This window comes from Moesziomyces antarcticus (assembly GCF_000747765.1).
Source record: "Moesziomyces antarcticus DNA, scaffold: scaffold_v10014, strain JCM 10317, whole genome shotgun sequence".
In the NCBI taxonomy this organism is placed as follows: domain Eukaryota; kingdom Fungi; phylum Basidiomycota; class Ustilaginomycetes; order Ustilaginales; family Ustilaginaceae; genus Moesziomyces; species Moesziomyces antarcticus.
The window spans coordinates 16052-44025 of NW_014638996.1; the positions used below are offsets into that span (position 1 = coordinate 16052).

The window sequence follows — 27974 nt, forward strand, 5'->3', positions numbered from 1 at the left end:
CGCCAGCGGTCGATGCCGGCAATGGCTCGCCGCCGGCACGGGGTCCGAAGATGGAAGCATCCGACGCTGGCCCCGGAGGTGGTTGCGACGGTGGGTGATGTCCGCTAAAGCCTGATGGTGGCGCGGCTGGCGGGGATGACGATGCAGGGCAAAGTCTCGTAGGAGGAGGGAGGACACGAAGGCTCTCCACAGCGTCAGCCTCTGGCTAAAGTGGACGCCCTTTCGCTCCGTCAGTCGGCACAAATGAACCCCGGCGGCGTTTTGTGCTCCGTCCGCTCCGTCTCTGCCTTTGCTCCGTCGCTCCGTCACTCCGTCGCTCGGTCAAATTGCCGGACCGCTCGGCCAATCGCCTCGGCTCCACTGTGCTCCGTTTGTTTAGCCGGCCTTTCATCCGGTCCTCCGTGCCATACTCCATTTCTCCACCCTCCTCCTTCCTTCCTTTCCCCATCCTTCCGCCCCGCCCCGCCCTCCGCTCCGTGCTCCGCCCACGCTCAGAGCGGCCGAGTCGGGCGTCGTTGGACCTCGTCCGCCTTCCACCATCTCTTGTCGAATCCGCATCACTCCGTAATCGTGCCTGACGCTAGGCTCACGTGTCGGCGCTACGTAGGCGTCGTGCCTCGTGCGCACCGCCATGCCAGCTACCAGAAGGGCCGACGAGACCCGCACCACCCACCGCCGCCAGCCGGCCGTCTCGACCGCTTGCGACTTCTGCCGTCGCCGCAAGGTACGTCTTGAGCTTCGTCTTTGTCCTTCCTGCCCCGAGTCCATTGTACAAGCAAGCTCATTGTCCTTCTCCTCCTCTGTACGACTTGCCACATCTCCTCGTAGATCCGCTGCAATGGTGAACGGCCTTGTGACAAGTGTCAGCAGCATGATTGTGCCGACACCTGCCGCTTCCATCCGCGCTCTCCACGCCGCTCGCGTGCGGATTCCCCCGCATTGCACGAGGCACACGATCGTATCCGTCAGCTGGAAGAGCGCATAGCCAGCATCCACAACGAGCCCTCGCGCAATCCCTCCACATCCTCTCCGCATCAGCCTCGTCGTTCCAGCAGCGCTTCCGCCTTGGTCAGCCCCAGCAGCCTTGCTCAAACGCAACCATCCTCCGCCGACAACGTCCAGACCGAGCATAATCCCGGAAGAGCTAGAATCAGCACCGCCGACGCCAACGCAGAGCCGCATTCCCAGCATGCTTCGCATAGCCGGACCCATCGTAGCGTCGGCGGCGCCGGGAACATCCGCGGCTCGGAACCTGTTGCCACGCCCTCTAGGCACACCCCATCCGTGAGAGATGATCACGGTTCCACAATCAGCTCCCCGCATGGCTCGCGCGCACGCTCATCCGCCTCCTTGTCGCCCTCGCCGACGTCACCCACATCCTCGGCGGTCGCCACCATCATCGCAGATCTCAGCAAGAGCGCAGGCCCTCACACCGCCCACGACCGCAGCATCCAGCCACAGGCGCGTCCAGCGTCTCAGCCTCCTCGACCACACAACCATGCTACACGCGCGGTCATGTCCAACCTGCGCGTCAACAACCGTGGCGAATCGCGCTACCATGGTCCCACCAGCGCCTCCTTCAGCGCTCCAGAACAGTCGGCCCGCGATCACCATCCATCCGATTCGCAGCTGGCTCCCGAGCCAGCCCGCAGCACTCCACTGGCCGCCGACTTCAACTCCGCCGACAACCGCGGCTGCCATGTCCAGATCAACCCTGCCCTCCTCAAGGATCGCCTCACCACGCTTGCCGCCCACGAACGGCAGCAGGAGGTCATGAACGTCGTCTCGGGCAAACTCGACTTTGACGGTGTCGAGCCAGAGCTCGCTCTCCATCTGCTCAATCTGCACTGGAATCGTCAGCATCACGCCTACCTCGTCACTTATCGCCCGCTCTTCATGCGCGACATGGCCGCTCCCCCGGCCAAGGCCAAGTACTTTTCAAAACTTCTCTTCCACGCCATCCTTTTTGGCGCCGCCAAGTTTTCGGATCGCATCGATCAGGTGCGCTCCGACGTCAACGACCCTTCCACGGCCGGCCTCCAATTCCTCGAGCGCGTGCAGCAGCTCCTGCCCGAGGCGCTCATCAAGAGCCGCATCACCACCGTACAGGCGCTCCTCCTCCTTGCTTGCACCCACTACGCTCGCGGAAGCGAGAGTGCCGCCTGGCTCCATTCCGGTCTTGCCTTTCGCATGGCGATCGACCTCGGCATGAACGAGGACAGCATCGAGCTCGTCACGTCGGGCACCATGACCCTCGAAGAGCTCGAGCTTCGCAGACGCGTCGTATGGGCTGCCTATGTGATCGACAAGATCCACTCGCTCTACCAGGGCCGCCAAGCTTCGATCGAGAGACGCAACCTCTACGTCCCCATCGAATTCTACGACCACTTCGAGGAGACCGAGTTCTGGACGCCCGTAGCGTACCACCGGCCGAGTGACGATGTCGCAGAGACTCGGGATGCTGCTCGAACCGCGGCAGCTTCGCCGGCAGGCTATACCGGACCCATCTACAGCGTATCCACCTTTGCCGAGCTTTGCCGCCTCACGGTGATCATGGAGAAGATCATCCACCTCTTCTACTCAATCGATAGTGGCACGCGCCCCGAGCGTGTGCAAACCGAGCGCCTGATTGGCATGCGTGCAGAGCTTGCCTCGTGGCGCTCGGCTCTGCCCGTCAACTTGCGCATCGACTCGATCTCTCCCAGTCTGGGCCGCACAGGCGCCATGCCACGCTCGCGCACGCGTCCACCCAACCTCATCTCGCTCCATGCTCTCTACCATGCGCTCACCATCCTGCTCAATCGGCCGTTTCTCCCGCATGGTCATCTGCGCAGCGACGATCCGGCGACTGGTCGATCCGCCTGGAAGGCGTGCGTCGATGCGGCCTCGAGCATCTCGAGCCTCATGAATCTCTACCGCCAGACGGTCAGCATGAAGGGCGCACCGCAGCTCATCTCGTACATCAACTTTTGTGCGGCGGGGATCCATGTTCGATTGGCGGCACAGCTGCAGCAACGCGCGCCGACGGCAGGGTCGGGAGATGCGGCGGATGTGGCCGCGTCGAGCCGCAGGTACGAGCTCAAGGCGCTGCGTCAGTGTCTGCAGGACTTTGAAGAGAATCAGGATCCCAACCCGGGCGTCGTCAAGGCAAAGAGCGTCATTCGCAACATGGCCGAGCGGGCTGGCATCCTCGACCTTCTCAACGCCGCCGATGAAGAAGGTGGCCTATCACCCGTCGGACAAGGAGACAGTCCGCCAATGCACCTTTCCGGCGCTGGTAATGGGGCTTCCAACGGTCGCAACGGTCACGAAGCCGGAGGAGCTCTACTTGGAAGTGGTGGTGGGATGGATGTCACCCACAGCTCGGCACAGAACACGGGCACAGTAGTCGATTCGCCCTCGGGAGCAACAGGCATGCTGGGACGCACGAGCAGCGCCCGGGCACAGCCCTCGACGTTCGGCGTCACTCCACCGTACGAGATTGACTTTGAGAGCATCCTTGCCTCGTTTGACCAGTTCGAGGCGGCGGGCGCCACGGGCCATGACGGCCTGTTTGCAGGCAACTCTGACGCGGCCACCAACTCGGACATCCTATTCGGATTCCTGCGCGACTATGATCCTTCTTACCCTAGTTCGCACGCAATATGAGCCGGTTCGCCGCCTACACGCCATCGTAGTGAATCGGGCGATGTCAAAGCTGCCCGCATGGACGTGATGCATGCACTATGAGCGGGTAGAAGTGAAGTGAACATTGATGTGAGGGTGTACGAGAGTCATGATGGGAAAGGAGGTCGGGGGGTGGATAGCACGGTCGCTTCGAGGACCTCACACAGCGTGGCACGAGATGCAACCAGCTTTGGCGCTACTGGGAAGAAGGGCAGAATAGCGGGAACAGACAAAGCCATCGATGTTGAACAATGACATTGGCGAGGGGCTGACTGCAATGAAGACTTTTTGGCGGAGGAGAACGAGCGGACACAAAATCTTGCTTTGTGAAGCGGTCATTGGCGTCGGTTGGCCTGCTTGCGCGGTCCTCGAAGCGTCCGTTGCCGAGAGCCCGATTCGGCGCCACAGGTCGTCGAAGGGACGGGTAGCTGGATAGGCGGTCCGGTCGAAGGATTCTCATCCGTCCTTGGCTGGACCCACAAGGATCGCGGTAGTTCCAGCGAGAAAGAGCGTGGCGGAGGAAGCGCTACAGATAGCCCTCTGATACGGAATAGCGACAACACTGGGCTCTCTGCAAGTGAGGCTTACGATGATCCCGATGGCTGTGGCGCCTCCAAAGAACAGCATAGCGCCGTCCGGAACGTATGGCGTTACGCTCTTCGCGATCGGACTGTCTAGAGCAGTGGTGGCGGTCGTGCCTGCTGTCGTGTCGACGAGAGGCTGAATTGATGTCCCCGATACCCTGCCGAGACAGACGAGAAGAGCACCGAGACCAAAAAGGCCCAGGGCAGAGTTGAAGCGCCCCATGTGTTGACGTGGATGGCCGAGACGAAGAGGAATAGGCACGTCAGCACTGCTGCGATGTCGACGTACCACAGCCAGCATGGATTGGCAAGGTCAGTGGAAGAAGAGAGCAGTGCGTCCACCGATTCCAGACCTTGTATTTGTAGGATTGCTGCTAAGCCGGCTGAAAAGGGGTCTGGCTCGACGGGGTGAAGCAGGATGTGGAAAGTAGAAGGACGACAAGACGAGAGACTTTCTTATATGAATGAACGCTGAGTTGGCCAGCAAGAGTGGGACCCGCTCGGTCAAAGAGATGAAAGAGAACTGCGTCAGGTGCGGCATGAACAGAGTTCGAGAACAAAGAATCTCCTGCGCAGCAACCGACATGAAGAACGCAACAGCCGTCGGATGAAGATGCGTGCGAAAGTGGCGACTGACAGCGCCTAATCTCATCAGTATCGACAGCGTCTCGCCCGAGCTTGTCGGTAGCCGTTGGAGCTTATCTGCGCAGCGCGAAGAACGGGACATTGCTGGTGGGGAGACGCATGCAGGCGAGAAGAACTTTCGAGACAATCAGGCGCAAGTATCCGTCTCTGTTCGGCCTCGCTCTCGAGCTGCATTCCAATAAGCTCACGGCCAGCGTCGATGAACTTTGTGGGGCTGCATGGGTCGAGGGTCCCCACCCAGCATCGTGCTGCAATCCACGTTGGCTCATTCACAGATTCATTCTGCTCCTTATGGCCGTCATGCACACGTGCGCAACAATTAACGGTGACGATGACACTTGACCGGATATTGACGTTGCTAAAAGTACAGAATTGGAGGGTGTGACGGGCTAAGCTGCTGCTGAGCCTTTGCCAATGCGCTGGGCAAGGACGGCGCCGCTGGGACCGGCGTAGCTGTTCCTTCCCCACGTGACGTAGCCGACCGAGGAGATAAGGAAAACGCCGACGAGGATGACGCTGGACCAGTTCATCGTGTTTGCCTCGGGCGGGTAGACGGTTGGGAAGCAGAAGAACACGCCGAACACGAGCATGTAAACCATGGCGATGGCGTTGACCGCCCATCCGACGGTGGAAGAGAGGCGGTAGGGACCGCTGCGTTCGATGTAGCGGTTGTTGAGCATGAATGCGCCGATGACCATGGCGTAGCAAGCAAAGAAGAGGATGGTGAGTGCCGAGAGGAACGAGTTGAAGGCGGTGATGCTGCCGAGGTAGATGACGCCGATGCAGCTCGAGACAAAGACGCACAGGATGAGCGCGGGTACGGGCACATGCAGCGAACTGGACATCCTCGAGAAGAAAGAAGGTGCCACCAGACCACCGTCTCGTGCAAACGCCCAGGCGACTCGACTGGCAACAGTGACCGAGGTCACAGCACCGTAGAGCGAGAGAATGATCATAAAGAGCGAAAGCACCACAGTGGCACCGTTGGATCGCGTGGCGTTCTTGATGATCTGGATATAAGGCACGCCGGTAGCGCTACCGAGGACGCCGTCAATGTCGACGATCGAAAACATAAAGCAGAGCGTGACAAAGAGACCCGTGACGGTGCCGATGAGCACCGAGTAGACCATGGCCTTGGGCACGTTCTTTTCGGGCTCGATCGTCTCCTCGGAGAGATGACTGGGCGAGTCGATGAGAATAAAAGCGCCCGAGGTAGCCACCTGACCAATGCACCAGGCGAGACCGTTGGACTTCCATCCTGTCGCATTGATAATGTCGACAAAGACGAACTTGGCGGATTGGTGGGTGGGTGCGCTGGCAGCGACGGTGATGCTGAGCACAAAGCAGCCGAGGAAGAAGGTGACGAGACCGACCTTGTCGAGGGCAGGCATGATCTTGACGGCAAAGACATTGACGAGCAGACCGATGATGAGCACGACCTGCAGAAGCAGCCAGGTGTGCCACTGCTTGATGACAAAGTCCGGATGGTAAAGCACAGCCAGTGCGAGCACCTGTTGGGCTACGAGCGAAGCCCATGTGGTGGCGGTGACGATCCAGGCAAACGTGTTGAGCCATGCGGTGGTCCATGCGACAAATTTGCGGCTCGACTTGGAGGAGGATTCGTAGGCCCAGTCGAGAACGCCACCGGCGGTTGGGTAGGCCGAGGCGAGCTCTGCGAGCGAGAGGGCGATGCAGAGGATGCAGAATGCACAGAGGAAGGTGCCCCAGAAGAGACCGGGTGGACCGCCCACACCGAGCACGGTGGTCATGGTGACGATCTGACCAGCCCAGTACCCGGCGCCGAGCAGGCCGACGCCGAGAAGAGGCAGCAGGCCGAACTGTCGGATGAGCGGCTCGCTCTTGCCATCGTACTCGTGCTCGCCGTAGCTGACCACGTCGGTGGAGTGGTTGTGGGCCTCTTGCGGCTTTTTATCCGAGGTGTCTGACATGATGGCGTCCGTTCCGAGGAGGTGGGTGTGAGGGCGGGGGGCTCTAGGAGGGACTGCGGAGAGCGGGCGAGGTGGAGGCGCGGTAGATGCGGGCAGGGTGGTACGAGGGGGGACGGCGATACTGGTGGCGACGTTGCCGTGGATATATACTTGCGAGGGCCTCGAAGCTGCTCAAGGAGCGGCGCGAGGGTGATGTAGGCCGGGGCGGAAATGATAGCGACGCGGCAACGGTGGAGGAGGTGCATATGGAGAGGCAGAGCGCGACTTGCCTGCGCAGCGGAGCGGAGATTGGCTGGCGATGAATGCGCGGCTGCGTTTGCCATGCGTGGGAGGGTCAGCATCCCGAGGCTGGCCATGGTACCAGTGGCGAAGTGGCGAGAAGGCAGCATCTGGGCAAGAGCGGTAGGCGAGGTCCGGCTGATTTGGTTCTGCCTCAAGATCCGTTCGGGCCAAGCTCAAGCCTACTGCATTACACTTGTTATCGTACCAGACTCGCCACACCGACGATTCAGCGCGTAGAGTATCGTATCTGTCTCAGCTTGAGCTTTTGTTGAGCTTGTGTTCTGGCCTGCATGGCAGCCGGTCATGTGCGACTCGAACACGGCCCCATTGTGAGGTGCGGGAGGGCGGGGCGGACCAATGGTACGAAGAGGAACACAAGGGCCAAAGGGAAGCGGTGCCGGCGGATCTCGAGATAGGCGAGCGCGGGATGTGCGGGGCGCATGGGCAGTGTCTGCGCGCCAACCGCGGCAAACGTGGCTCCAGCCCCAGGGTCCTTTGCGGCGCGCGCATCCGCATCCACAGTCTAAATTGCAGCCGAGCAGCGCAGCATCTCGACATCCAAACAAGGCCGCGCTAGCCGCGCCTATCTTGCGACCGCGACTAGCAATCTACAGAAGAGTGTTTTGCCCCTCTAGGCACGCTATGCTCGGCTGACCACAGCGGGCCAACCTGGCTATCCGTTTTTTCAGCAATATTTCGGCCCCTTTTCTAGGTCGAGGCGGAGTGCGGGCGGGGACGCGCTTTTGCCGCGCTTGCCGCCCACGCCGCCCAGGCATTCATTCGTGCCTCGACAGATAGTCACATGGGATCGACGCATACCCAAGCTGCCGGTCCATGCTCAGAGGCTCGAGACATGTCGCTGTCACCGTCGCGCCTCAGCTTCTTGCTTCTTGGTGGCTCACGAGGCGATAAGCCGGGATGCAATCGTCGGTCTTGGCGCTTCCCCCGCCGGAAAGCAGCACCGCAGTCCAACACAAACACCAAGCTAGTGACCGAACGGCGCCGTGTCTGACAGCCGCGGTATCGGTCCAACCCAAGCTTTGTCTCATGCTTGCCAAAAGTGAGTTGCCTTTAGCCGAGCGCGCTAGCAGCCTCCACCGTCGCAACCTTGGTTCCACCCGTGGTATTGCCGATGCCCCGTGCACATCCACAATAGAGCAAGATCCGAGCGGAGCGTGATCATCGTACACTACTTATACTGAGATCCACATCGCCAAGTTCGCGAACCCCTTCATCGTGTCAATTTTAACGATCCCGCTACAAACGTCAAGATGTGGTCGCTTGGCTTGCTCGCTGCTTCCGTGCCTCTGCTCAGCGCTGCTGCTCCGACGCTGAGCGCACGCAACAACTTCCACTACAAGATCGATCCAAAGTGTCCCCAAGGCACCACGCCTGGCTTTGAAGTCTACACTGCGCGCTACGATGTGCCGGCCAAAAAGTTCTACGAAAAGGTCGGATCGTTTTTTGACGAAGAGTGGTACATCGGCTTGCCACCCAACGCCACACGGGGCCCAGACAACACGCCTGGCTCTGTGCGCGAGATCGACTTTGCCGGAACGATCCTGCACGAGCAGCTGATCAAGTACATCCACAAGCCGGCACTGCTCGAGCTCGAGTGGCATCTGGTCAACGGACCGATCAACGTCACCGGTGCTGTGGCCGACGATCCGCCCGATGAGAGGATCCTGTTCGGAAGCTATACCGAAGACCTGCGTGTCGAGTCGATTTGCGAAGGCACAGCCACCTTTATCACTTTTACCGGTCGCTACTGCTTCGACAAGCCCGGCCCGGCGTACAAGGTGTTTGACGTGGCTCACTCGTCGTCCATCGAGGCTGTTGCAAAAGGCCTCAACGCTACGCTGCTAGAGGGCAACGGCACATGTCCCCAGGCGTAGTGCCCATCCGCCATTGATGCCTCTTCGTCTTCTCACCATCCCTTGCTTTGGGACCCCCTTTGCTCTCCGTAATACGACCTCTTTTTTTCTCAAGTGATTTCCATGCCGTGAATTTTTGATTGATTTTTCCCGCGGGCAAGACTCCTTTGCTTGTTCCGTTGGACGACTCGAAAGAGTGCGGCTGAGCGCTACTCCCATGCGATGACGGGCTTGATCACTTTGCCGCTCTCCTGGTCCTCGACCGCGGTGTTCATGTCGGCGGGCTTGTACACCTTGACCATCTTGTCCAGGAAGGGCAGCTCGCCCGCTTCGAGTTTGCCCACCAGGTACGGGATGGTGACCTCGGGTACCGAGTTGCCTGTACGACCAAGCCCGCGAAATTGCGTCAGTGACAATGTGCAAGAGGAGGGTCGAAAGATGCGAATGACATACCCATGAGAAGGCCTTCGACGGAGGTGGCTTGAGCCTGTCCAAATGTAGCGTGGGAGTTGGTCAGCGGATGTGGCAAAACCACGAGGCACTTGGAGCATTGCGGACTCACAAGAAGATGGGCATGCGGGACGGGGAGAGGTGCATCGCTGGGCGGGGCGCCCACGACGACCGAGCGTCCGCCGACAGCCAGTGCCATGACTGCATTGCCCATAGCAGCCGGTGCACCACTCGCCTCGATCGCGAGCGAAGCGCCCCTTCCATCGGCGCTGTACTCTTTGACCTTGGCAGCAAAAGCGGCGCTATCCAGCCCCCTGACATTGATCGTATGCGTAGCACCGACTTCTTTCGCCAGCTCGAGACGATCATCGTTAAGGTCGCAGGCGATGACAGAACCAAAGCCGAGGGTTTTACCACCATAGATGGCGCCGAGACCTACACCGCCAAGTCCGGTGACAATCAGCGTCTGCTTGCTGCGCTCGTACCGGCTGGAAGTCTTGATCGAGCTAGGAACGGGCACGCCCGCCGACTCGAACAGCTCAAACGAGCGCGGTTGATCCGTCGGTGCCTTCTCGAACACGGTCGCGAAGCCGGTCTGGAAGCCGCACGCCAAGGCACACACCAACTTGGTCGGCACGTTGGAGCTCACTTTGGTCAGCTGTATCCAACAAAACTCGAACAGGGTCAGCAAGAGTGAACTAGATGATGAGCCACGGACGACGTGGACTTACACTGCGATCGGTCACAATCATCCTGCTCGAGAAGGAGCTCTGGCCAAAGTACTTGATGAGCGCCTCGCCCTTTTCACCGTCCTGTTTCTGGTAGGGCACCTTGACGTGCTGCATCTCCTTGGTAAAGTGGGCTAGGTTGATGGGTACAAAGAGGTCGCAGTAGGCCGGACGGCTGGAGTTGCAATTGTTGCATCCGCCGCAGCTGCAGAAGCTAGCCAGCACCGAGTCTCCGACCTTGAGCGAGCCCTTGTAGTCGCTCGAGACCTGCTCGACCGTTCCTGCGCCCTCATGGCCGTAGATGGCGGGAAGCAGCTGGGGCGTTGCGACGTTGCGGCAGTGGATGTCGGTATGGCTAGCAAAGCATCGGGGGATTAGCGAGATAGACTGCCAGCAGAAGTAGTGTGGATCGACTCACCAGACACCGGTGTGGTGGTATCGCACGACCACCTCATCGGACTTGAGCTGGCTGATGTCGAGCTGGATGTCGGCGAGCTGGAAGGGTCCGTGCGCCTGCTCGATGACGAGCGCCTGTGCCTGCAGTGTCTGTGCCATGATGTCTGTGCTGAGATCCAAGTCGAGAGGACGATGTGTTCAGCTTGGTGGGGATAAGCTGATCAGAAGCAAGCAAAGAGGCATGGTATTAATGCTTGGCCCCGGCGTCGAGCATGGCGGCGGACATTGTACGCGGATAGCTCGCGGCGTAAAAACGTCCGCTTCAAGTGGAGTCAACTCCACGTGCTGGGTATAAGCACAGTGCTGCAGAGGAGGTTGGGTCGGAAGCGTTGGTCCGAGTCAAGCTCTGTGCTGTCTCGCCATGCACCGAGAGAGTCTCGTCCGACTGGGGCTGCGGAAGACGCGGCGAAGCTCGACGTGTTGGGTCTTGCGGGGAAACCGAGCGCTGGGTTCTAGAATGCGGGGGCTGGGCGAATCCATCTCGATGTCGTGCGACCCGGTATCGCCGATCTGTGGTTGCGATCCGGAGTAGATCTGATCGGGCACCGACTCTTCTTTTCCGGGGGAATTGGAAAGCGGAATTCGGGCTCGCCGGCAAGAAAAGGTGCAAGGAGACGCTGCAGCTGATAGCGTCGATCCTTGGATAGCGGCGAAGGAAGCATGTGTTAGCGCAGTGATTGGCGTGAGCAAATGCTGTTGGTCAAAGGCTCCTTGCACGTCGATCGCTCGGCTGTATGCATCGTCACACTATCAGCTGGGATGGGCGACGTGTTCGGCCCGGTCTTGCCGTAGCCACTCAAACCTCGTATTGCCTTGGAAACACAGCTGATACCAGCGGGATTTAGGGTTGCAAGGCGGCCAGTCGACGTTCGATGACCACCGGGAGAGCGAGTGAGTCCGGGGAGACGCAACACCAAGCCGTCTTGTCAGCGCCTCTGCCGAAGAACGACGCGGGAAGGCCCGTATGAAACACCGACCATCCGACTTTTTTCGGCATGCTTTTTCGGAACGCGGTCGAGTTTGGGTTTGGCGTTGGTTGGTGCGGTGGCTTGGCTGCAACCCCTTGCCTGATTCCTGACTTGCTAGCTTCCTCGCAGTGAAGGTGCAATGGAACAAACTCAAACAGCTGCTGCACCACGCGCATTCATGCCATGTGTTGCGCGAGCTGCACTAGATCGTCGAGCCCCTTGCCCGACGAATGACCCACGGCGACCATGGTTGGACGAGGGCGAGACCAACACGGCTGCGGCGCAGCTGCCTCCCCGTCCGTCATGCTTCGCTGCACCGGGGAGAGGCGGGACGCGAATTTCTTTCCTTTTCTTTTTCCACAACGGAGGCGCGAGCAGGGCGGAATGGCGCAGCTCTGGGCGCCCACCAGCGCCGCGCCGCCATGCCGCCATGCCGCCCCGCTCTCTTTGCGAGCTGTCAGCCAGCGCCGTCGCGATTCCGGCTGCTGCAGCGGGTAGCGTGGGATTCAACGTGACGGCCACCAGGAACCACGTCGGCCTCGACTTAGCGTGCAAGCCCCTGGGAAGTCGACCGGACATCGCAGCGCTCCTTGCCGCCAATCCGATCCAATTTGGCACATCTGTCGATCCCTCCTCTGCCTCCAAGCGCAACCGCGTGTTCTGTGGCTCGAGCCTCATGCAGCATGCACAACCGCTTTCCGCTATTCCGTCCCGCTCGGATCCCTCTGTCTCGCACCACCCGTGCCGGTGATCTCCTGGTTCCTTTTCTTCCAACCAGCCGGTCCCGCGGGTGCAAAAGTCCGGCTTGCTGCCTACTTGCAATGATCAGCCACATTGCCAATGTACCGCTCGCAACTTCTCCCCGTTGCAGGTCGGCACGTCTTCCGTCACGCCTCTGTGCTCTCGTGCAGACTCTGCTTGGACGGTCGACCACTCGCTCGAGCCGCTCAAGAAAGACATAAAAGCCTTCGCATTTTCGTCGATGGTCATACCCAGAATCTTGCTCCTCATCCAACCTAGTCCGTCCTTCATCATCAACAATGGTTCAAGCTATTCGAGGTCTTCTTGCGCTGCTGCCGTTCGCGGTGCTTCTGCTCGCCACGCTGCAAACCGTCACGGCAGCTCCTTCCGAGGCTCGTCCTGCCTCGACCTTCTCCCAGGCGATGCGCCGCCGTCGCGCTCTGGCCGCTCGTCAGGATCTCGTCCCGCGCGCCACGCCCGACGAGATCGAGCGTGCTTTTGAGATTCTCAAGCGCTCGCAGTTCTGGAGCGCCGACCTCCAGAAGCGCGCCGCATCCACTGCTGGCAAGTCGGGCAACAACCAGTGGACTGTCAACGATGACGATCAGAGCATCTGCTTCTGCGTCAACCGCAACGCTGCTGGTGCTGCCGCATCGGCTCCCGCCGCCTCTGCCCCCGCGTCATCGGGCTCGTCTTCGGACTCGTCCTCGGGTGCCTCCTCGGGTGGTGCCTCCTCGGGCGCTTCCGCGGGTGCGTCTTCGGGCGCCTCGTCCGGTGCCAAGTCCGGATCGTACTCGTCGTCTGGGTCCAGCTCGGGCTCGTACGCCGCCTCGGGCTCTAGCTCGGGCTCTGTCTCCCACTCTGGCTCGGGCTCCTCGTCTGGCTCTGGCTCCTCGTCTGGTTCCTCGTCCGGCTCCGGCTCTAGCTCCGGTTCTGGCTCCGGTTCGTCGTCGGGCTCCGGCTCTTCGTCCGGCTCTGGTTCGGGCTCCGGATACAACCCGACGTACGTGTACAACAACTCGTACGACAACTCCAAGTCCGAGTCGGTGACGAACAACAACACGACCAACATCGACCAGTCTACGCACGACTCGCACGACACGTACAACACCAACCAGACGACGACGAACAACAACATCGAGCAGACGAACATCGCAGGTGACCAGAACAACACGCAGAACAACGTGCACCAGACGAACGTCGCGGGCGATCAGAGCAACACGCAGAACAACACGCAGAACAACATCGAGCAGACGAACAACACCGACAACTCGAGCCACACGTACAACGATAGCTCGACCACCAACGTGGACAAGTCCAAGAACTACCAGGACAACTCGCAGACCGACAGCAACAACGTCGACAACTCGCAGACCAACAGCAACAATGTTGACAAGTCCCAGACGGACAGCAACAACACCGACCAGTCGCAGCATTCGACCACTACGACCACTACAAACGAGGGTGGTGCGGGTGGTGAGGGTGGGAACAAGAACACGGGCATCGATGCAAGTGGCAGCAAGGCTAATGTCTGCATCCTCGCCTCGTGCAAGTAAAGCCCGCCTCCCTTGGCGACACAAAGTGTGCGTCGCATTTCGGGCCTAGAGCACAATCCTCCACCTCCCAACAAAGGTCGGTCTGGATCGCATGCCCAGGCACCAATTCGACCCGCACTCTTTGCATCCTCGACGTCCCTTCTCTTTCACTGCACTGCCTTCCCTTCTTGTCATGGACACCATCGTTTTTGCTTGCAATCACACACTCTCTTTGAACCTTGGAACGCTAGGATTGCGAATCGTGCGCGGGGTCTAGAGCTTGGGTGCTTTACTGAGTGTAGGAGCGTCTGGATCGGTAGTGCCGCGCAGCTCCGAATGGCTCATCTGCACCCACTCGTCCTCATCCCCACTCGCCTCCCTCCGCACCATCTTTTCCTCCCCCGAGCTTTGCTGCTTCGGCGTGGCGGTTCGGTCGTTGACCAGCGTCACCACATGCGCAAGGAGAAACTCGCCGATGGCTTCAAAGTATCCTTGCTGGATGCAGGTATCGTTGTGCGTGCCCTCGGCAAATTTCTGGAACCGCTTGGTGGTGCTGTTGCACGCCGCGTACAGTGCATCCATGTGCGACGGGGGCACCAGCTCGTCCTGCCTCCCCGAGAGGAACAGCGCTGGAACCTTGGCTGCCACTTTCCCGATTGCCGCCGCCGAATTCCAATATTCGCGGCATAGAAATGCGAAAGGTCGCACGGGGGGTAGGACGTGCGGGATGAGTTCGGGGATGCTCAGGAACGTGTTCTCCAGGATCAGCGCATGCACCGATGCAGGGTTGCGGGCGGCAAGGTCGATGGCAACCGCACCACCGATGCTCTGCCCGTACGCGACGAGCGGCGTGGAGGAGAGGGAGGGGTGCGAGCGGATAAAGTCGAGCGTGGTTTGGGTGTCGATCTTGATGCCGCGTTCGTTGGGCGAGCCGGAGGAAAAGCCGTAGCCGCGATAGCTGAGCATCACCACGTTGCATCCGAAGCGCTTGAAGAACACGCCGGCGAGCGGAAGCCTGTGACCCATATTGCCGGCATTGGCGTGCAGAAACAGCACCGTAGGACGCTTGCCCGCCAGCTCTGCGTCTGTCACTTCGAGGGGAGCTATACCGGTCTGGGTAGGGGTGGATTTTCGTTGCCGCGTCTTTTCGTTCGACTTGGAGAGGACGGTGCCTTGAAGCATGACGAACACGCGCAGGGTCTGCGAATCGGGCGTGACGAGCTCTTCCTCGGTGTAGGGGAGGTCGTATTCGTCCGGCGTGGACACTTCGGCCTTGGAGCCCGAGGGGAAGGAGGACGGGTAGATGAGCGAGGTCTGGTAGCGGTACAGCAGGCCGGCGGTGGAGATGAGGCTCACCACCAGCACGCCGCCCACGACGCGCGCGATCGAGCCGAACGAAGGCAGGTAGCCCATCCTCGCCGCGGTTTCTCTCGATGTGTGGCCTGAGATGGAGGAGGTGGTGGTGGAGCAAGAGGCAGTGAGGCGCTCACGAGCCACTCTTGTCTCGACCGCAACAACCGATGCTGACGCCCTCTTTATCGATCTAACAAAGCACTCCAGTGGGATGGATCTAACAAAACGTTTTTGTTCGCCGGCCATCCTTTTCGCGAAGACCCTCTGGCTCGCAATCGACCTCCACCAACACCATCTCTTTGCGCATCGCCAACAATCCAACCGCTAGCACTGGTGACACGATGACGTCGTACGTGCCACGCGAGCTGGAAACGCCGCAAGAAACGGTGGAACGCGAGCGGTGCGAGCAATGGACGCACGAGCTCTTCCGCACCTCGCCCATGGTCCGCTTCATGGCCAAGCATCTCTCGCTCCTCGACTGCGATCCGCTCTCCCCGCGCACACCCACACCTTCATCGAGCACCACCCCCACCGAGGCGAAGCTCGTCATCGCTCCATGTCCACCGACGATTGCGGGGGGATTTTCACCCTCTGCAGCGGGAGAGCCAACAAGTGGGTCGTCGATCCTGCTGTGTTCGAACCAGATCATGTCCAAGGCGCATCTGGAAGACACGCTGGCACACGAGATGGTGCACTGGTTCGACCACTGCCGCTTCCTCGTCGACTGGTCCAACCTCAGACACCATGCATGCTCCGAGATCAGAGCGGCGAGTCTGAGCGGCGATTGTGGGTGGGCGAGGGAGTGGCAGAGAAGGAATTACGGATTCAAGTTGCAACACCAGAAGTGCGTCAAGCGCAGAGCGGTCATCAGCATCCTTGCCAACCCGGCCTGCAACGGCGATAAGGAAAAGGCGGAAAGGACCGTAGACGAGGTGTTTGATTCCTGCTTCCGCGATACAAGACCTTTCGACGAGGTAAGAATCACCAACCTTGCCCAAATTCACATTGTACTCACGCTTCTGACCTTCATCCTCTCGCACACCCTTGGCTACACTCGAACAGATCTACTAACCTCGCACACCGTACAAATGGCATCGACATTAACCTACGCACGACCGAGGGTTTTTGGGGGGTGTTACTGCTCGACACGGTCCGAGAGGTTGAGCAGCAGCGTGGCGAGACACCGCTTTGTGATGTGGTCGTTCTTGAGCAGCTGGCTGAACGTCGCGTCCCTAAGCGGACCCGGCAAACAAGCACGCAGCGCCTCGCGCGCACGCGGGTTGTCGCTCAGCCTTAGATAGCACCTGACCACATGCTTGAGCAGACGCACCGCCTGGCTCTCGACGATCTGCGACACCATGTTGCTCAGCACGGTGCCCACGGCATAAAACCGCTCGTACGTCTGGCAGATGTACGCCAACCCCATATCGTCCAGCAGGATCTTCTGCACGATAAAGATCGCCACCGTCTTGGACAGTTCCGACCCGGTCTCCATGATGCGCAGGCACAGCGGGATGATCTCGGTGGAGAGCAGAAAGGTGATGACGTCCGAGTTGTCGTTCTGCTTGACCAGCGCGCCGATGACGCCGAGCGAGGTGAGACGCAGATACTCGAACGGGCGCGTCTTGGAGGTGGTGTTGAGGAAGGGGTAGAGGAACAGCGGGATGTGCGCCTGCAGGAAGAGCGCGCGCGTCTCGCTGTGGCTGGCGACGCACTGGAGCAGCGCCAGCGCGTTGCACACGCGATTGCTCGCCTGCGCCGTGAGTGCGGGCGGCGAGAGCAGCGGGTACACCGACACGATCTCCTGCAGCAGCGACGACATGACGCCAAAGCTGTGCCACAGCACCAGCGCCAGGTCCTCGTACTGCTCGCGCTTCTTGCTCAGCTCGAGCAGCGCATGTTCGCGCTGTGCCGACGAACCGGCGAGGCTGTCGACGTCGGTGGGCGACGTCGATCCGTCCTGGTCGGCAGCATTGGCACTCTTAGCTGCGTCGGTGGGAGCCATGCTGGCGGGCGGCGATGCGGAACCCTGCTTGCGCACGGCGGCGTTGGATTCGGGTCGCTGGCACAGCTGCGTGATGAGGTGGTAGACGCTGAGCGCGGTGGTGGGGGTGCCTCCGGGACCGGTGCCTGCGGGCATGGTGGGGCCGGCGTTGGGTGGGGGTCCGGCGGCGGAGAGCATCGAGGGCCCGAGGTCTACGCCTGCGAGCGAGCCACCCATGCCCGGAGGCGCGCCATTCGAGGCAGCGTTGGAGTTGGTGGCGTCGAACATGCCGTTATGCATGGGACCAGGGCTGTGAAGCATGCGGTTATGCATGCTGCCGGCGGTGCCTGGTCGCCCGGCCATGGGAAGCGGCGATGGCGGATTCGCAGCGGCTGTGCGTGTGTGTGCTGCAAATTAGGAGGATGAGGTTCTGCGCATTCCAGACAAGCCTGCTTTTGTTGGTGTGTCGATAGAGATGCTGGGTCGGTGACGATGCGTAGGCGATGTTGTTCGAGCGAGCGGGCGGGACTTGGCGGTGGTGGTACAAGGCGAAACAGGGGATCTAGTCGGGTCTATAAAGATACAGAGTAGGTAGTGCGCTTGGCCAGAGTAGTAGCAGGCGAGGCGCGGAAGAAAAGGAGATGGCCGAGTTGCCGAGGCAAGAGAGAGGGCGATGGTGATGGTGATGGTGACGACGAGCAAAGAATGGCCACGAGGCCGCCCCGGCCGAATTTGTGACTTTCCAAAGTGCGCCGCGCCCGACGGGCTGCCCGATCCGAAGAACGCTCTCTAAAGTCACGCGCCCGCAACGATCACCTTTGGCTACCGTCCGAAAAAAACATTCTAGCCTCCACACTGCGCTGCAGGCACAACCCTCCGGCCTAACTCAACGCCAACACAGCTCAGCTGTTCGCTCGGTCTCGCTCGGTCTAGGGTAGTAGGATTGCCATTGTCAAGTAGGGCTGTCTAGGGCGCGGAACCGGGCTCGCCAAAGTAACGATTGTACACGCGCCTCGAACGCATTGCCATGCCCTGGATCGTCGACGGCGCGGGTCTTACATCCAAATAAAAGCTCAGGCCTGCCTTGGACTGTGCACCCGCACCAAAGCTGTCCGCGATATTACTTGAGCCCGCATTTGCGGTGGGGTTGGGCTGCGACCTGCCAGTGTAAAAGTCGATAATGTAGCGCACCTGCTCGCCGTTGGGGCGTTCGATTGTCCAGTCGTGTCGGTCGAAGGGCGGCTGGTAGCCTGCAAGCGTGTTGAACCATGCACGCCATGTGAGGTCGCGCGGTCTGCCCTTGAACGAGATGAGCTTGGTGTCGGACTCGGCGGTCCACATGCGTTCCCACGCGAGGATGTGACGCCACGCCTGCTCGTTGACCGCATTATGGATGGGCACTACCACGTCCATGTCCGCCACTTGCGGGTTCTGGTTCTTGCGCTTCATCGCGTTGTAGAACTGCTTCGCCGAGGGGTAGACCCACTTGCCGTCCGTGTCCTCGTCAGCCGTACTGGGGGGCTGGGCGGCTTGCGCGGCGGTAGGATTGGCCAGACGCGAGTAGCTGCGTGGGATCGATGAGATTTCGCGGTCCGTGGACAGGCGCGACTCGTCATTGTACCGTGGCCGTGATGGGCCTGGCTGCGAGTGGTGTTGCTGTGTAGGAGCAGGAGAATCGGGCTGGAAGGGATGCGCTTTGCCCGGATTCGCACGCAGCCATGCCTGGCGCGTCTCTTCGTCCACGGGACACTTGTCCGCCGACCCCGCCGCCGCTGCTGATGTTGGAGATGATGACGAGCTGAATGGCCACATTTGCGTTTGTGTCGATGAGGGATTGATCGTTGGTGGGTCGTAAGTGGTTGGAGGCAGAGGCTGCACCAAAAAGTTCCAACCCAAAGCGCGGGTCTCGGGACGCGGAGCCCTTACGAAATGGCCCACGGCGCGAAAAAAAAGCCGTTACAAATCCAGACCCTCTGGTCGACTCTAACACGCACGAAATTTGTCCGGCCTCTTCCGCAACCGAGACCCGGAAGTCGCCGTGATGGCATCGACTTTGGACTCGTTGCCCACGTGCCTCGGTCTCCCTCACATGCCAACAAGATTGATGCATCGCCTGAGGCACGCTGGAATGTCCAGCTTGACCGCCTTCTACCTTTGCCTGTGGACAGACTCGGCACGAGTAGCCATGTGGTGATGGCGTATGCGAGCCAAGTCTGAGCGTGTCTTTGGCAAAGTGGCCCGCGTAAGTTGAGCGACAGCGCAAAGGACGCGCAACCAAGACAAGCGGTGGGGTAGATGGAGAAACAAAGGCGTGTGGCTGATGCGGATTGGCTACAGACACCTTGGTCAAAGTACTGCCATTCTCTCGCTCATATTCATGCAACAAAGATCGGTGGGTCGCTAAACAAAAGCCTGTCGGTGATTGCTGCAGACGCCGTGGCAAGCGAATTGCAAACGTGGCTCGGTCTCTCACGTACGCCAAGATGGCCGAATCGCCAGGTGGAAAAAGCGCATCTCTTGCTATCGGGATATGGCAATGAGGAAACGCGCGGCTTGATCCGACCGTCACGGACGGGGCAATTGGTGGCGACGGCGTTGGGCATGGATTTGGACAACAGCGACGTGCCCGAGATCGAGCATGCGTCGCTGTCGAGCCTGTCGAATCGCCAAGCTACAAGTGCTGATTGTATTGTTGGCCCCCGGGGGGGGGGGGGGGGGGGGGGGTCCCTTGGGGGGGGGAAAAACGTTCAGAGAAAGTACACACGTCGCCAATATGCCATACAAAACAGGGACGCCAGCACTATCTATATAAAAAAAAACACCTTTAGCGTTAAGGTACTGAATCGCTTTTGTCGCAGAAGACGGAAAACGAACAAGCGCCAGCGTAAACATAGTGGCATGCTTCGGCGCGCATGAACGCGGCCTAGAGTGTTTATGGGTGTTTTGGTGGCGGGGTGGGGCCTGGGGGGGGGGGGGGGGGGGGGAGGCTACTCTGTGGCGTGCAAACATCTTGACTGGCAGTTTGGCGATCCTCCTTGCGCTAGAAGGGAAACGCTTTGCTGAGTGCGATCTGCAAAAGGCACCTTGAGCAGCGTGTTGCCCTCTCACCCACACACACACACGTGCCATGAAAGGTCGACATTTGGCCAGATGGAAAAGCCCGTTGCTGATTGCTATCTGCTACTACGCCTCGACTAGCGTATGGCAAATGTGCTGAATACGTGCGCTGCTCGAGTGCTCGCTCTCCTATGTTGGAGCTTGCGATGCGCGGGGTGCGGTAAGGCACTGGTGGAGCAAGCGACGCACGGCAGGAGCGATTCATGGCGAACGAATGTATTCAACGAGAACGAAAGTATATGGTAGTGGGCTATCTACATGGAGTGCGGACTGTGTGTAGCCCCTGAGTGGGTGTTCAGCAATGCCTCCAGGGCGCGCGTGGTACTAGGCCGGGCGAGCCGGAAAACCCACCAACATCCTACACACATGCCGAGAAGCCCACTTAATCGCTTGACAGCCCATCGCTCGTTGCTGCAGAGAGACCTCTCCTCACACGCGTTCAAATCTGCACATCGCTCGACACACAGCTCATCGCTGATTGCTATCTGCTACTACGCCTCGACTAGCGTATGCCAAACGTGCTGCCCTCTCCCACACACATGTCTGGAATTCGCGCATCCGCTTGATAGCCCATCGCTCGTTGCTGCCGAGCCACATTGCACCTCACACGCATTCAACCAAGATCTGCAAACCACTCGGCAGACAGGCCGCCGCGTGTTGCTATCGTTACTGCCATTGCCGCTGCCACTGCTCCTGCCTCTTCGGGCTACAATGAGCCTCTGAGTCACTTCAAGCCAAACAGCTGTCGGAGCTGCTTCATGGTGTCCTGCGGATCCGTGACGGTATGACCGATGGTCCTGGGGTCCTCAAAGATCTCGTTGTCGTTGCCGCCCTTGTAGGTCTTGTCGCCGAAAAAGTGGATCTCGTCCCATCCCAACTGCTTTGCCGTGGTGCTTGCCTCTGCGCTTCCCTGGTCGATCGCCACGTTGCGCAGCGCATACGTCTTGTCCCAACCGTGCGGAAAGACGTCAAACGAGATCTGACCGCCAATCGAAAACGTAAGCCCATAGTCGCCAAACTCGTTCTTGAGGGCGTCGACAAAGGTGTTGCGGATGTTGTGGATCTTGTCGTACTTTTCAAACTCGATTCGCTCCTCGATGCTGGCGTTCCTGCCGATGGGCGAGACGTTGATCATGCCGTTCCTGAATTCGATGAAGGTGCCGCGCATGATGGGCAGGTCGAGGTTGGCGATGTACTTGAGGCAGAACTTGGCGAGCTTCTGGTACTTTTCCTCGCCGAGCCAACCGATGAAGCTCTGCGATGCGAGTGGCTGGCCATCGCGGAAGCCGGTGAGGCCGTTTTCGGCAAAGACGTAGTCGAACTCGGTGACAAAGTCGGCTGCGCTGATCTGGAGCTGTTCGCGCACCTTTTTGAGGTCGCTACCACCCACGACGCCAATGACACAGTGCTGGCGGAGTTGGGCGAGGAGGGCCTTGAATTCGGGTGTGATGGTCTGGCGTGCGAGCGAGAGGGTGCCGTCCACGTCGAAGAGACACAGTACGCGTGGTTGCTTGCGATCCGAGTATGCGCTCATCCTTGTCTGTGGTTGTGGTGGTGATGGTGAGAGGTGCGAAAGGCGGAAGGAAGAAACGGGCAGATGCGAGTGTGTGTCTTTTATGGCAGATGCGAGTCGGCTAGACGTGCATCGGACACTTCCCGTGCCTTTGAGCTCTGTGCTCTCAGGGTCCAATTTGAGGCCTCGGAAAATGCGCCGCCGCTTTCAACCACCGCCCTCCTCCGAGCCACGCTAATTTAGCCTGCAACCACCGAAACCATCCGCCATCCTTTCAGCGTCAAAGATGGGCCGGGCATGCGCTTTGTCACAGAGGATCCTTCCAGTATCACGCCGTCCTTCAGCAAGAGCGCTTTGAGTGGATTTGCGAGTGGATGGCGTTTTGGTCGACGTGGAACCGATCCGATCCGTCACAGCCCTGCATTCGGAACTCCGACAGCGTGCCACGCGTGCCCAAATTGCACATCTCCAAGCCAACATGCCGATCTTCTCAATCTGCCCTCCAAGCACAAACGTGTACTGGAACTTAGCTGCAGTCGCATGTTCAGAGTGCTGCAATTTCACCGGCCACTTCGACGTGTCGGCCTCGCTGCGGTCCGCTTCGAAGTCGATGCCGGCTCGACAAAGTCGTCGTCATCATCATCGTCCGGCGCTGCATTACGGCGCTGAACAAAATCATCGTCGTCGTCGTCGTCGTCGTCGTCGCTGATCTGAATGCTCTCCTGCATCTGCCTCGCCGCTGGCTTCTTGGCCCGGCTCGCTTTGGCAGCGGGCGCTGGCTTTTTGGTCCTCGTCGAGCTGGTGGTGGATCGCTGGTTGAGCATCTCGAGCACGCTCGCATGGCCGCGAGCGGGTGGTGCCGGTGTGGAGCGCGATTCGTCCACCCCCACGTCCGAATCGTCGTGCTCGTCTGCATATGCTGATTCTTGGCCGAGGAATGTTGGCGCAGGAGCAGACGTGCGCGTTCGAGAGGTCGTTCGAGAGGTGGTCGCACGAGCCCCTCGTGCGGGCGCAGATGGCTTGGCACCCCTGCTGGAGCCGGCGGTTCTTCGAGCACCACCGGCAGGTCGATCGTCGTCGAGATCTTCGTCAAAGTCGTCTTCGTCCTCTTGTTCTGCCCGGCGTTGAGCAGCTCTGCCTCGGGCGCGTGCAGGAGTGCGAGTGGCAGGCGGCTCGACGAGCTCGTCCATCATGGAATCGTCCGACTCGTGTCCGCGTGTGGCCCCCCTCGTACGGGGAGCGTCGTCTTCGACGTCCATTTCCTCCATCTGCTGACGCTGTTGCTGGTGGTGTTGACGCAGCCGCTCGAGCTCGCCATCGATGCGCGACTCTTCCGGATCGATCGTCACTAGCCCCTTGACGGTATTGCGCAGCATCTTGGTCACAAAGCTGTCGATCGCCTCGCGGTCGTCCTTCTCGACAAAGTTGAGCACCGCTCCTTCCAGACCCTCGGGATTGAGAATGTCGAGGTTCTGCGCTTGCAGATACTCCTGCACCAGCTTGCCCACGTCCACCTTTTCCAGCCGCTCCACCGCCAGCAGGCCCTCCTCTTCCACATCCACGTACGCGCTCTTGCCGTTGGCCGCATCGCCGTCGCCACCCCGACGTCCGCTGCGGAGGCTCTTGCGCTTGGTGAATTGCAGCACTTCCTTGGGATTCGCCACCTTGCCGGCAAACTCCTGGCCAAAGCGCTGAGGGTTGCTGATCTCCTGGTTGGTGTACTCGACGCGCAGGCGTACCAGGGGCAGCGGCATCTCGCGCTGCGGGTGGCGCTCCTTGAACTCGCGCTTGGCACGGTCGATGAGACCACCGACGCGCTTGCGCAGCAGCTTGATGATGTCGCTGCGTTCCGAAGACAGTCCGGCCTCTTCGAGTTCTTCCGACAGCACCATGTCGTCCATCACAAACGGACGCACCGTCTGGAGCGGGATGGGCTCGATGAGAAAGTCGGTCTTTTCGACATGGATAATGGCGACGCACTTTTCGACGGTCTCTCCCTGGCTGAGGCTGGTGGCGACGCTGCTGCCCGGCTGGGTGATGTGGTAGCGCTTCTCGGTGACCGGCTGCGGCTGGATCATCTGCTCGTGCTCGTGGCCCCACACCACCAGGTGGATCGAGTCGTCAAACATGGTTTCGGGCACGCAGGCCTTGGGGTTGTGCGCCACTCGGTTCTGGTGCACGCACAGGATGTTGAACCACGAGTCCGGATCCTCCTGCGGCCGATACATGCGCACGCGATTGGCGCGCAGCTCAAAGTGCATGCGCTCGTCCTTGATGTTGCCCATGCCGTACAGCGCGAGCCTCGTGTCGCCCTTTTGCAGCAGCACCGGTTTGATGCGGATTCCCTTTTCCTGAAACGCACCTCCACGAGCCGTCTTGGCTGAGGAGGCGCCGGCGGTGGCATCGTCCGAGGGCAGCTCGACTCGGCCAAAGTAGTTGATCAGACCCGAGACGGAGAGCAGATCGAGCGCCGACAGCGCGCCGGCTTCGCCCACACCCTGCGGATCGTCGTGGTTGCCGTGGATGGAGAAGACGGGAATGCTGACGTTGAGGTTGGGATCTTCATAGTTGACGGCAGGAAAGTGGTTGCCGGGCATGGCGCCGTCGTTGGGGTCGCTGAGCAGCTCCACGGCAATCGGCTTGTCTCCGAGCGTATACTGTCGCAGCAGGGCCATTGTCTGGTGGAGCGTCGATCGACTCGGCTTGTTCTCGTGAAACAGATCGCCTCCGAGCAGGATGAGGTCCACATCGTGCTGCACCGCGAGCTGGAGGATCTCCTCGAATGTGCGGATCGAGTCCTGCCCACGCACGGGGTCGCGCTCCATGTAGCCGACGTGGTTGTCCGTAGCGAGCATGATCTTGATGTGGTCCGCCTCGCTCTTGGCTGCAAACGTCGACGGTGGCAGCTGCTGTTGTGTGGGGTTCATCTCGTCGGCCAGTTGGTCCGTCTCGCCATCGGGTTGGATGGGAGGCGATTCGTGACGCGCAGACTGCGACGGCGTCGTGCCCGTTCGGCGCGTGAGCCGCACCATCGTTGAAAAGCAGGGTGGCCGAGATCAAGCCGCGGACTGCAATGGAAGCGGCGGGATGCGGGAAGGAAGAGAGGAGATGAGCTTGATGACAGCGTCTGGGAAGGCTCAGCCAATTCGCATTCGGATGCTGCGCCGCGGCTCAGGCGGAATTTCAACGCGCGTTTCGAGCCCGAGACCAACACCTCCCCTTCTCTCTTCTCGCTGCCAAAAACGCGCTCGAGCCTGCATCCCTCCCTCTCGCAAGTGGAGGTTCTTCTCAGCCCATCATCTTCGACATCAATTCACTGACACTGCACATAGCCCCAGCTGCGGCGAATACTTCCAATGCGAATGATTATGCTTATGCTAGAGACCATGCAGTAGTAAAAGAGTGGGTGAGTACAGTGCTAGTCGGCCCAGACGCCCTTGATCGTCTTCATGCACTTGGCCCAGCGCAGCAGCCTTCCGCCTTCCTCGGGCGCAACGATGGGCAGCAGCGTCAAGTCGGTGCGACCGCCCGATCCGCTCTCCATGCTCAGGCTGCCGCGGTGGAGGCGCGAGTCGAACTGCGGCTTCGAAAGTCGGCGGCTGCGTTCGTACGCCTCGATGCCGCCGTAGCCAAACGGACCGCGTCCATAGGCGGGCGCATCGTCGTCGAGCGAGTGGCGCAGGTTGACATTGTCGTGCGCGATCGCAGCGGCCTCCTCGAGGTTCGAAGCCGAGGCCGACAGACGACGCTCGCCGGACAGACGCGCGAGCTTGTCTTCGGCATCGCACCAGAAGAGCTGCCAGCCGGTGCCGTTGGCGTCGGTGTCGATGCGCACGAATCCGTTGGAGCGCTCATAGTACCACCGGTTGACCGGATTGTTGGCGCGCGACTTCCACACGAGGTCGCGACCCGTGCCGTAGCCACCGCGGCCGCCGTTGTCGTTGAGCGCATCCAGCAGACCCACACCCTGCACCTCGTCGCGCAACGCGCCCCACAGGAAATCCACCGTGCCCGAGCCCTGCAACGACGGAAGCACGGCAAACTTGTCCAGATACGCAATCGGCTCCACCGCATCGCGGTCGTCGTCCGGCGCGTACTCCTTGGTGACGATCGCCGCGCCCTGGTAGTCGCCCGTTACAATGACAAAGTCGAGCTGCTTGCGAAGCCGCTCGTAGTAGGCTTCGCGGTTGAGCTTGCGCCGGAAGGACGCCTCGAGCAGCGCCGTCATCTTGTCCTGATCCACCTTGTCAAACTCCTGAATCACCTTGATGGGCAGACCGGGTCGCACGATGGTGGGCGTATGGCGCACGTCCTTCTTGTTGGCCAGCAGCCGATGCGGCAACGACGGGCTGTGGGCTGCCTTGTTGGTGATGAGGTTGGCGATGAGCGATCGCGGCGAGCGGTGCGTGACGAGCACTCCGGACGAAGTTTGCGGCATGTACGAGAGGCAGTCCGAGATGGCGTCCAGGTTGCGCAGTGCGGTGGGATGCGTCTCGTCCCAGACGAAAGAATGCTTGATCTGGTGGTACTCGGATGCGAGGTTGATGGAGAGGTGAGGATCGCCGCCACGTGCGTGCGAGGGGATGCCACCCTCGCGATTGATGACCATGAGGCGCAAGGGCATCATGTCGACCTCGCCGCCCGCGAGTTCGGACAGAGGGTCGGCGCCGGTAGAAGACGAAGCGGCGGAAGGGGCGGCGTTATCGATGCGACTGTTGGCCGAGTTGTTGGCGGCGACCACCATGTCCCTAGCCAAGGCGACCATGACATCGTCGGCACGTACGCAGAGCGTCTCGAGCGTGCCGTCGATCTCGTTCTCAAAGAGAGCGTAAGGCGCTAGCACGGGGATCTGATCCGAGGCGAGCGCGGATCGGATCGAGGTGAGGCTGTCATCGGAGACGAGCGGTGGGCGCAGACGCTGTTCGCCCGCGCTGCCGTAGTGCACGGTGGGCGAGGTGGAGGAGGAGCCGGCGACCACAGCTTCGCCAGGTGCGGCAGCGCCGGTTGGCTGGCTGTGCTGAAAGGAACGCACCTCGGCCTCGACGGCAGCAGCGGCGCGGGCGTCGACGCGGACGATGGCCTGCGGGAAGGGACGAGCCATGGCACCTTTGCGGTTGAGGCTGTCGGCGAGGCGCAACGTTTCGGCCATGATCCTCTTGCGCAGACGCTCCTGCTTTCGGCCGAGCATGCTGGATCGGCACGGTTCCCTGGCCTTTTGCTTGCCCTTCTGGTTGGCGGAGGCGGGTGCGGGGTGGGCAGCGAGCCAATCGCCCATGCGCTGCTCCTCGACTTCGTCCGAGCCTGCTACGAGCTGGCCGTTGCGGTCGATGTCGGCCGAGATCTCGGGCCAGTCGTCCTGGTCGACGACGACGACGCTGACGAGGCCGAGACGCTTGAGGTAGATGAGGCCCTCTGCGATCGAGTCGAGCTGACGATCGGTGAAGGGGCCCTGAACCTTGACGAGTGCGGTATGCGAGTCTGCGAGTGCGTCCGAGACGGGCGTGACCTGGGGGATGGCGACGGTGGAGCTTTCCTGCGTGGTGACGTGTTGGGGCGCAGCAGAGGTGGTGGGGGCATCGGCATGGTCGACGTTGACATGCATTTTGCCTTGCTGCAAGAGATCGCGGATGGACTTGGGCAATTTGGAATCGGATGAAGCCGATGGGATGGCATGCGGGTCGGTCTCGAGCGAGATGCTGTGCTTCGGATCCCAGGTGGTGGTCGAGGGGTTGTGAAGGCTGCCGGGATGCACGACATTGGGTGGAAGGGGAAACTCCGGGTGATGTTCGGATGATTGCGAATGTGATGGTGTAGTGCTGGTGCTGCTGCTAGTAGGATCGGATGAGCCGGGCTGGAGAGGCGCTGGTGGTTTGCGTGGAGGAGCCTTTCGCGGGGCAAAGCTGTTGAGGTAGGTTTTGGAGTCTCGAAGCGACGGCTGCGCCTGGAGGATCTCCATGATGAGGTTCTGCATGCGTTTGGACATGGTGGAAGGAGCCGAATGCGGGAGTCAGCAATGTCGTGGTGGCGTGAGAAGATCAACGCAGCAGGTCAACTCGGACACCCGCCGAAAGCAACTGGTGCCGACACCTCGTTAGCCATGAACACGCGCCGAGGCTAGCGAATGCAGAG

At 60.5% G+C, this 27974-nt stretch overlaps 14 protein-coding genes across 14 annotated transcripts; 5 read left to right on the forward strand and 9 right to left on the reverse strand.

Moving 5' to 3' along the window:
• Nucleotides 1-631: 631 nt before the first annotated feature.
• Nucleotides 632-3648, forward strand: PAN0_014c4820 (uncharacterized protein; the record flags this gene model as incomplete). The annotated part of the gene is made up of 2 exons (XM_014799526.1): nucleotides 632-724; nucleotides 829-3648. 2 exons carry the CDS (start codon nucleotides 632-634, stop codon nucleotides 3646-3648), a joined length of 2913 nt encoding a protein of 970 aa, XP_014655012.1.
• Nucleotides 3649-4001: 353 nt separating this feature from the next.
• Nucleotides 4002-4551, reverse strand: PAN0_014d4821 (uncharacterized protein; the record flags this gene model as incomplete). The annotated part of the gene is made up of 2 exons (XM_014799527.1): nucleotides 4002-4136; nucleotides 4255-4551. 2 exons carry the CDS (start codon nucleotides 4549-4551, stop codon nucleotides 4002-4004), a joined length of 432 nt encoding a protein of 143 aa, XP_014655013.1.
• Nucleotides 4552-5284: 733 nt separating this feature from the next.
• PAN0_014d4822 (choline transport protein) lies at nucleotides 5285-6844 on the reverse strand (the record flags this gene model as incomplete). Its single annotated transcript, XM_014799528.1, has 1 exon — nucleotides 5285-6844. One exon carries the CDS (start codon nucleotides 6842-6844, stop codon nucleotides 5285-5287), a length of 1560 nt encoding a protein of 519 aa, XP_014655014.1.
• Nucleotides 6845-8397: 1553 nt separating this feature from the next.
• On the forward strand, nucleotides 8398-9021 carry PAN0_014c4823 (uncharacterized protein; the record flags this gene model as incomplete). The annotated part of the gene is made up of 1 exon (XM_014799529.1): nucleotides 8398-9021. The coding sequence occupies one exon, from the start codon at nucleotides 8398-8400 to the stop codon at nucleotides 9019-9021; it is 624 nt and encodes a 207-aa protein (XP_014655015.1).
• A 188-nt stretch (nucleotides 9022-9209) lies between these two features.
• Nucleotides 9210-10733, reverse strand: PAN0_014d4824 (alcohol dehydrogenase; the record flags this gene model as incomplete). The annotated part of the gene is made up of 5 exons (XM_014799530.1): nucleotides 9210-9379; nucleotides 9454-9487; nucleotides 9563-10108; nucleotides 10182-10533; nucleotides 10597-10733. 5 exons carry the CDS (start codon nucleotides 10731-10733, stop codon nucleotides 9210-9212), a joined length of 1239 nt encoding a protein of 412 aa, XP_014655016.1.
• Nucleotides 10734-12032: 1299 nt separating this feature from the next.
• PAN0_014c4825 (uncharacterized protein) lies at nucleotides 12033-12353 on the forward strand (the record flags this gene model as incomplete). The annotated part of the gene is made up of 1 exon (XM_014799531.1): nucleotides 12033-12353. One exon carries the CDS (start codon nucleotides 12033-12035, stop codon nucleotides 12351-12353), a length of 321 nt encoding a protein of 106 aa, XP_014655017.1.
• Nucleotides 12354-12642: 289 nt separating this feature from the next.
• On the forward strand, nucleotides 12643-13899 carry PAN0_014c4826 (uncharacterized protein; the record flags this gene model as incomplete). Its single annotated transcript, XM_014799532.1, has 1 exon — nucleotides 12643-13899. One exon carries the CDS (start codon nucleotides 12643-12645, stop codon nucleotides 13897-13899), a length of 1257 nt encoding a protein of 418 aa, XP_014655018.1.
• Nucleotides 13900-14151: 252 nt separating this feature from the next.
• On the reverse strand, nucleotides 14152-15291 carry PAN0_014d4827 (alpha/beta-hydrolase; the record flags this gene model as incomplete). The annotated part of the gene is made up of 1 exon (XM_014799533.1): nucleotides 14152-15291. The coding sequence occupies one exon, from the start codon at nucleotides 15289-15291 to the stop codon at nucleotides 14152-14154; it is 1140 nt and encodes a 379-aa protein (XP_014655019.1).
• Nucleotides 15292-15572: 281 nt separating this feature from the next.
• PAN0_014c4828 (uncharacterized protein) lies at nucleotides 15573-16302 on the forward strand (the record flags this gene model as incomplete). Its single annotated transcript, XM_014799534.1, has 2 exons — nucleotides 15573-16205; nucleotides 16294-16302. 2 exons carry the CDS (start codon nucleotides 15573-15575, stop codon nucleotides 16300-16302), a joined length of 642 nt encoding a protein of 213 aa, XP_014655020.1.
• A 64-nt stretch (nucleotides 16303-16366) lies between these two features.
• On the reverse strand, nucleotides 16367-17578 carry PAN0_014d4829 (Rcd1-domain-containing protein; the record flags this gene model as incomplete). The annotated part of the gene is made up of 1 exon (XM_014799535.1): nucleotides 16367-17578. One exon carries the CDS (start codon nucleotides 17576-17578, stop codon nucleotides 16367-16369), a length of 1212 nt encoding a protein of 403 aa, XP_014655021.1.
• A 603-nt stretch (nucleotides 17579-18181) lies between these two features.
• On the reverse strand, nucleotides 18182-19027 carry PAN0_014d4830 (holocytochrome-c synthase; the record flags this gene model as incomplete). Its single annotated transcript, XM_014799536.1, has 1 exon — nucleotides 18182-19027. One exon carries the CDS (start codon nucleotides 19025-19027, stop codon nucleotides 18182-18184), a length of 846 nt encoding a protein of 281 aa, XP_014655022.1.
• A 2029-nt stretch (nucleotides 19028-21056) lies between these two features.
• On the reverse strand, nucleotides 21057-21866 carry PAN0_014d4831 (phosphomannomutase; the record flags this gene model as incomplete). The annotated part of the gene is made up of 1 exon (XM_014799537.1): nucleotides 21057-21866. One exon carries the CDS (start codon nucleotides 21864-21866, stop codon nucleotides 21057-21059), a length of 810 nt encoding a protein of 269 aa, XP_014655023.1.
• A 539-nt stretch (nucleotides 21867-22405) lies between these two features.
• Nucleotides 22406-24877, reverse strand: PAN0_014d4832 (DNA repair exonuclease; the record flags this gene model as incomplete). Its single annotated transcript, XM_014799538.1, has 1 exon — nucleotides 22406-24877. One exon carries the CDS (start codon nucleotides 24875-24877, stop codon nucleotides 22406-22408), a length of 2472 nt encoding a protein of 823 aa, XP_014655024.1.
• A 386-nt stretch (nucleotides 24878-25263) lies between these two features.
• On the reverse strand, nucleotides 25264-27828 carry PAN0_014d4833 (mitochondrial amino-acid acetyltransferase; the record flags this gene model as incomplete). Its single annotated transcript, XM_014799539.1, has 1 exon — nucleotides 25264-27828. One exon carries the CDS (start codon nucleotides 27826-27828, stop codon nucleotides 25264-25266), a length of 2565 nt encoding a protein of 854 aa, XP_014655025.1.
• Nucleotides 27829-27974: the final 146 nt, after the last annotated feature.